General features: G+C 38.7%; 1 protein-coding gene across 1 annotated transcript in view; it reads left to right on the forward strand.

Annotated features, from left to right (window-relative positions):
• Positions 1–4,857, forward strand: part of GCH1 (GTP cyclohydrolase 1) — an 84,392-nt gene extending 79,535 nt beyond the window's left edge. Inside the window, exons 4-6 of the mRNA XM_006864622.1 lie at positions 2,271–2,302; positions 3,585–3,669; positions 4,575–4,857. Of these exons, the coding sequence (XP_006864684.1) occupies positions 2,271–2,302; positions 3,585–3,669; positions 4,575–4,701 (244 nt within the window). The 3' untranslated portion in view covers positions 4,702–4,857. The remainder of the gene's footprint in view (positions 1–2,270; positions 2,303–3,584; positions 3,670–4,574) is intronic.
• The last annotated feature ends 3,262 nt before the right edge of the window (positions 4,858–8,119 follow it).

The raw sequence follows: 8,119 nt of genomic DNA on the forward strand, positions 1-8,119 counted from the left end.
TTGGTTGTTTGATGATGCATGCAGTGGATTGTAATCATTGCAGTGAAGCAAAGTAGGATAGATGAATGTGGGGCTGGTGTTCTCCCATGTAGAAAAAAATTTTTTCTTAATTAGGGCAACATAAAGGTTTTTTATAAAATATGTAAATTCAGGGATGCTATCAGATTTTGTTAAAGATGACAAGATACAAGAAGTTCAATATCTATTCCTTACTAGAAAAAGAAAACTAATAACTATTAATAAGAGATTATTAACTTCATGAGCTTCAGGACCATGTTCACCCTGTAATTATGTTCATAGCAGGCACTCAGTACAAACTTGCATGATTGAGCCCCCTCTGGCATGAGGTGGGCTATCTACCATAAACAGACAAGTGCTGTGGAAATGCAAAATATTTGAGGCATTCCTATTAAACTCTGGAACAAAACAAGGTTGTACAGTGTCGCCACTATTGTCTAATATTGTACTTGAAATTCTACATGAGAAAAAGAAATGAATATTAGAGGAAAGACATTACTAACTTTTTCATTGACGTCATCTGCCTCCTTGTATAGGGCAATGGTTGTTCAGTGGAAAGTCTCTCCTTCCCTATGAGAGACCTGGGCTCGATTTCCAGTGATCGCACCTAAGTGCAGCCACCACTTGTCTATCAGTGGAGGCTTGTGTGGTGCTGTGATGCTGAACTCAGCGTCCAGACGATGAAGAAAGGCCTGGTGCCTGGTAATCTTCCCCAAATCAGCTGACACAGTCCTGTGAATCACAAGAGTGTGATCTCTTGTGCATGGGGTCGCCATGAGTTGGGGGCTGACTTGAATGGCAGCTAATAAGAATAAGAGGAAGACCCCCAATGAGATGGATTGGCCAAGTGGCAGCATCGATGGATTCAAGCGTGGCAACAGTAATGAGGTTGGCCCAGGATCAGGCAGTGTTTCGTTCTGCTGTGCATAGGCCTTTATGAGTCGGTACCAACTCAATGGCACCTAACAATAATAACAATAAGAAGCCTACTTATATAACAGAAAATAATCACCTGAAAAACTACCAGAAATAAAATGCACAGAAATTTGACCCAATAAATATATATTTTATATCAAGGTATTTAACAACAACAACAACAAGTGCTTGGAAGCTATTCATTTTTTTGTTCAGTTTAAAATAGTAAGTATATTCCTTTGGTATTTTATTGTATGTAGACTTGGAGCATCAAGAAGATTCAGGAGGCTCTGCATTCAGGAGTTTTGGGTTGAGTAGTGAAGAGGGTGACTGATTTCATTGTCTCTGTAGGGCATAAAGGAGTAGTTTCCAGTTTTATCTGGGGAGACAAGAGTCAGAAAATGATCCATAGAGGAGGTAATCCCAAACTGAGCCCAAATTTATGACTTTGAGGCCAAATTTTAAAGAAAATGCCCTCAATTCCTTAGTAGTATGAAATATACTATCTGGTGAATTGTGAACTGTCATCCTCAACTGTGTAATTCTCATTGCCATTTTTATAGGTCACAACTAGTGTTAGTAGAGATTTTGAAGGGAATTTTGTCACGTGACAGATTGTTATAAGCTGTAATCAGGTGACTTCTGTTTTGGGGTTAATCATGCTGAATACTTATAGAACCTAAGGAGCTCTGGTAGCGTAGTGGTTACAAATCGGGCTGCGAACCACAAGGTCAGCAGTTCAAAATTATCAGCTGTTCCACAGGAATGAGGCTTTCTGCTCCTGTAAAGATTTACAGCCTCGGAAACCCTGTACAGGGTCACTGTGAGTCAGAACTGACTCCACGGCACATAACCACCACCACCACTTACAGAACCTGTCTTATAAAGAGATGTCTGAAGAATTCTATAATCAGTTCTAATCTGATGATTGGTGTAGTCGTTGAAGATTATTAAAGTCTTCTTATTTTTAACTGGAATTTTAAGCTCTGTTAAACAATATGTTTAATTTGAACACAAGACTTGGCTTGAAATTGATGACTTGGGAGTTTTAAATTTTGCTACCTATTTCTAATTGTAGTTTTCTTAAGTGAGTTTTGCACATGGGGAGTTTTAAATTCTCTTTGGGGGCATAAGGAAGCACCATGAGGTAGTGGTTGCTGCTTGCCTTTATTTTAGATCCTTTATCTGTGGTTCTCACACCTGTCCCTCCTCTTCCAATAAGCATTCCCCCAACCCCAAAATTGTGTCAACCAATGTTGTTTTTGTCTCAGAAGGAAGCTTTACAGGATTCACTTCAAACATCTTATGATTAATTGAAAAAATTCTTTCTTTCCTAGGATTGTAGAAATCTATAGTCGAAGATTACAAGGTACATTTTAAAATTTTTATTTTTTCTTACAGAAAAATATGTTTAGTAGAAAGAGCATTTTTGCTTATCACCAATGCAATATGCCTTATAAAAATTAAAAGCAGGAATATAAAAGTCTTTTATGTTTCTAACCCCCAAATAAGTCAGTTTCATTTGCACATTTCTCCACATTTTTTTTTTTAATGCATGTACCAGAACTCCTGGTGTAGCGCTATAGTATAAAGCACTGGACTGCTAATCACAAGGTTAGTGGTTTCAATCTAGAAGCTCCTCAGAAACCCTATACAGGTCACTATGAGTTGGAACCAACTTGATGGCACTTCACAGCAGCATCACCACCACCACTACTATTTAAAATTCAGTTTTTATTATATTTAAACTCAAATAGGTTTGAATTCTACATAGTGGGTTATACTTTCTTTTTCCCCTACTTTCTTTCTCTTAACAAATCTTTTTTAACTTTTTTTTCCAAACACACAGAACTGCCTCATTTTGATGGGTGTTTAGCATTCCACTGTATACCTCTGTCTTGGTTTGATTTAACCAGTCCTTGTTCTGATAGACATTTGGGGATGCTGTCTGTTTTCATGTTATTTATGATGCCATAGTGAACACTTTTGTGTTTCTTCAAAGACAAGTTGTTTTATTTAGCACAGGCGGTGCTTTATTTAGGTTAAATATCTGGTTTTCAGCATAGCCCCTTAATCCGGTTTCAGGTTACTCATTGGTTTATATGCTATACTTGACCTCTGCGAAGGCGCTTGTCCCCAATATTAGGTTGATTATGTCACACACGTAAGAAACAATTGCTGTTCTAATCTCTTCTCCCAACGGATGCTGAATTCTCTTCAGCTCTACACTGCCCTGCACTTGAATGCTATAGGGTAGGATCTGAGCAGGCTCCTCCTTGTGGCCTATGTACAGACAAAGTAAACTGGTAATAGTGGATCTTTAACATTTCAAATATTTTAGAGACAAAGGAAAAACATAGAAGCCTTTTCAACCTTCTGGCAGTGTGAGAAGGAGACCTGGTAGTGTACTGGTTAAGTGCTTGGCTGCTAAATGGATGGTGGTTTGAACCCACCAGCCGCTTCTCAGAAGAAAGATGTTCCCATGCAATCTGGTCCCATGAAGATTATGGTCTTGGAAACCTTCTGGGAACAGCTCTACTGTGCCCTGTAGGGTTGCTATGAGTCGGAATTGACTTGGTGGCAATAGATTTGGGGATTTTTGGTTTGGTCTGTGTCAGACTTTTACACTGAGCTCTTTGTCACATCTACAGTTCAGGAGCGCCTCACGAAACAAATTGCTGTGGCAATCACAGAAGCCTTGAGGCCCGCTGGAGTTGGAGTGGTGGTTGAAGCAACGTAAGTTGGTGTCTGTTTCCAGTAAAGCTGTCCTGGGGCAGGAGAATGTAGGGCTGCTTGCTTTTTCTAGCAGCGGGAGATGCTCCACACATAAGTCATGCTGTGATTTTTGGTTTCTGGCTCTGAGCTCGATGCCTTACATTTATGGTGTGACTGATGGAAGAACCAGAGAAGGGGGGAGGTGGGGGCGTTGGGAGGGTGGAGGGGCAGGGTAGCATGCATGTGGAAGTGTAGGTAAGGAGTCTTAAGCTTAGGTCTAGAGTTTGCACATTCAGTAGTGCTGTATGTCTTCTGCACTTTATTGTTCCAAGTTGGCTTTTTATAATTTTTTTTCACACATTTAAAAAATAAACTTGAGAAATTTAAGAATTGGCACATATGGCAAGCAAAGACTGTTTTATTAGCTGGGATGAATTATGAGACTTGCACATGTCCTGTGGGCAAAGTTTTCATCCATTCTACTGTGTGGCATGCGCTCTGTCCTGGGTGTGTTACCTGACTTCAGAGGTTGTTGAGGCTCAGTGTGGTCACTGTTACAGAGATTCTGCCTGGTGAGGTCTCTGGCATACAGGAGTATTTATCTAAACACCTAACCTCACATCTTACTGGCCTTCAAAGTGTTTAAGAGAAGGTTCTTTAATGTAGAAATTGTTTACCTCTGTAGTTGCTTAGTTATTTTCACGTAGGATGAAAATTCCATTTTTTCCCCTTCTGCTTGATGCACTAAATACTTGACCACTAAAAAGAATTGGACAAAGAAACATTTGGATCAAGTCTATCGAAGAAGTGACATTTTGACACATTTGGTTAACTGAGAAATGAAATGAATGGGGCTGGTTTTTTATTTTAAAATCAAACTAGCAACTGTCTCCTCCTTCAATCACCTTTGTTGCCTTGTTTTATAGACACATGTGTATGGTGATGCGAGGGGTACAGAAAATGAACAGCAAAACGGTGACCAGTACGATGCTGGGTGTGTTCCGGGAAGACCCCAAAACTCGGGAAGAGTTTCTAACTCTCATTAGGAGCTGAACTGTGGTGCGTGCCTTGTGCTGTGCAGACCGTCCTTCCAGTGGCATTGTTTGTCTGGCCTCCATTGCTTGTACATTCCATTTTAATTGTTACAGATGTGAACTTTATTCCTCGTCAGTAATTGTGTTTAATAATTATTTATAGCAAGTCAATAAAAGTAATTTATCAAGGGGTAAGTCTTATGAATTTATTCTTGCCACCTTTCAGTGGCGACGTTAAGTGAACTGCAATAGTGTTGAGTTCCACGTACAAATCCACTACCATTCAGATAACCGAGGATGCTGGGAAGGGAGAAGAATTCATGTATTTGATTGAAATACTCTCACGATTTGAAAGATAGGCAGATGAGTATCAGGAGTGGGCGAGAGCTCTAGAAAATACACTGTGTTTTCCTTCCCAAACAAAAAATGTTGTAGTGTTGAGAGGGCTTAAAATACTTGATGTACAGTGTGCAGCATTGTGTTGTGGGTTCAAGTCCAACTGGCTCCACTCTGTCATGTTTACTAAGTCACCAGTGATGCTTTAAAAAAAAAAAAAAGTTTTATTTTTTAAATACCAAGTTGTAATGTTAGTCACTAGTGGAAAGTGGTCGTATAGCTGTACTTCGGATTTTACTGTGAGTTAAAAAAGCACATTCCTACCTTCTATTCTTTCTTAGCTCAAGCACAGGAAATTAGTTCCTGGAGTTGTTTACGGTGTATTCTCATGTCAACATACAGGGTTTTAGATATTTAACTCTCTGTGCCTTGATGAGACTGTCACTGCATTTAGAGTGTAGATACCTTGATACCTTTGTCTTTCTGTAAAAGAGATTATTTTATAAGACTTGGTTAGTATTGACATTGCAAATACCAAGTCCTCATGGTTTTACCTGCAGAATTTCTTTCGTCTTTTACTTTATATGTTTCATGTAGATGCCTTAAAACTTTTTGTTTTTTAATCATAATCAAATATTTTTCTAAGTGTTTCCAGAAATCCCCTAGGGTGTCTATCATTTTTAGGTCTACTGAGCTATAGTTTTCAGGATCATGAGAGAATGCAGAATGAACTAATTGTGGACTGTATTTTTGAGCGTTGTCCTTTATTCTATGAAAGTTATCTTGCTGGTGTTGGTGAAAAGGTACCAGAAAGCCTATGGTAACTGGTTTTCCCTGTGATCCCTGTGGGTTGGTCTTTATTGTATAGGTGATGTAGACATTTCAGTTCAGGAAGCTATTGCCTTATTAATGATTATGATATTTGTAAGATTTGCTTCACTGGAGCAGTGTGGGCCAAAGTAAAACAAAACAGAACAATCCCTGCAAAAATACCACCAGTTTATTGCATAGGGAAGTATCTTATTTGGTTGATGTAGTCTTCTTCACATTTATCCCATTACCTTTAAAAAATGGATTTAAGTTTAGAAGTTCTCTAAGTATTACCTTTGTCATGTTGATGCCATTTGGCTCATGATGGGGCAAGATGGAAGAAGTGTTTTGGGTTTTAATGTTTTCCTACTTCTAATACTTTCTAATCTTTTCTGTATTTGGAATTTGTAGAGTGTTGATTGATTTTGAATTCCTTTTGAAATCTAATTTCAATATTATCCTATATAATGTTTTGATATTAGAGGTTAAATTTTGAGCATTCAACTCATGTTTGATATTATAAGTAAAAACAGGTATGACTTAGAGGACCAAAGAAATTGTTAGCTATAAATTTATTTTTCTGAAATAATTTGTATTCCTTTTTAATGATTCTTTCTTCGGACATTCCCTAGAAGTCTTCTCATAAAGAGATCTAATATATTCGCACGCAGTCTGTTGTCTTCTTGGTAACACAAAGTAATTATCCTATCTATTTTACTGTGGTCTGTAGTACTTAAAAATTGCCTTTTCATACCCATGGGCTTGAGTTATTTTTTTGGAGGGGGGGGGGATTTTTAAATATTTGATGTATTTAAATGCATTGTTCAATGAAATTGTTTGAATTGTATGTGTGGGTATGACTGTTCTGAAGTTTGTTTAAATTATTAAAGTGCTATCACTTTGTTCTTGTGAAGGTCTTTTCTTTTTGAGCCACCAATGTACTCATCTCAATTAATCCCAATTATCTTAATTTGATCCTGTGTGTGTGTGTGTGTGTGTGTGTGTATGAAGATAGCAATCATAAGACTACTCACAGCCATCAAGCTATTAGAATATACAACCCAATATCCATACAGATCAGTTTAGGACTCTGACAGTTTCTCTGGTGTGGTCTGGATGACGTGGAAGAGTGAGGAAGCTGAGTGACCCTGTATCCCTGCTTGCTCTGCTTGCCTGCAGCCGCTGGGGTACAGGTAATATTTTTTTCTGTGGGAGCTGCTGGGGAAGGAGGAGTGCACTGGGTCAGGGAGTGGACAAGGGCTTCTCCCTCTAAAGAAGAGATGTGCATAGCAAAACTCTCAAGTAAGTGCACTGGGCTTTGCTGTCTCTTCTCTCGTGTGCTATTATTAGTGACTCATCCTTCTCTCTGCAGAGTGATCTTCACCTCTCTTCAAGGTGAAAGTGTGCACTAGTCAGCATGTCTGTGTGCTAGGCCACTGGAATGACCTGCTGTTCCTTGTGGATTGTTGTTGTTGTTAAATACCATGGAGTCGGTTCCGACTCATAGTGACCCTACAAAGGGTTTCTGAGGCTGTAAATCTTTACGGGAGCAGACTGCCTCATCTTTCTCCAGCGGAACTGCTGGTAGTTTCAAACTGCCGACTTTGAGGTTAGCAGCCAGATTTGTAACCACTATGCTACCAGAGATAAATCCAATCACCCAAACAAGGGATGCTTACCAGCATAAGCCAATCCTAAAACCAGTATTCTTAGATTTCAATAAGACAGTGACTTGCTCAGCTAAACTCAAGCTGCTACTTCTGGGCTTTCATATTTAATTTTAATTGATTTTTGTTTTGTTATTTAGTGGAAGAGCAGTTGAAAAGAACAAATGTTGTAAATGGGGCTTTCCATCAACATAGAACACCTATTCACTATGATGGGCTTGGATGAGTTCAGCCTGCTCACTCTTAAACCATATTTCCCCATCATCTCAGGTATTACACCCAGAAGAGTAGTAGCTGACAGCTCCAACCTCCCTGAGACACTTGCTTTATTTTTTATTTTTGTTTTTGAAAAATAATGCATGCACAATAGTAGCATAGTAGATCCTCATAAATTCACCACCCAGCTTCAAAATTCCAAACTCATGGCCATCTGGTTTCCTCTCTTCCATCTCCACTGGATTATTTTGAAGTAAATCGAAGATGTCATTTTACCCATGATGATTTCAGATCATAAAAAAGAAGGGGCCTTAATGTTTAAAAGCAACCAAATGACATTATCATGCATACAAAAATAACTCTGAGGACACATATTGCATGAAACCATTATTATAAAAGCTTAAAAAA

This window comes from Chrysochloris asiatica, unplaced genomic scaffold (assembly GCF_000296735.1).
Source record: "Chrysochloris asiatica unplaced genomic scaffold, ChrAsi1.0 scaffold00067, whole genome shotgun sequence".
NCBI lineage: Eukaryota > Metazoa > Chordata > Mammalia > Afrosoricida > Chrysochloridae > Chrysochloris > Chrysochloris asiatica.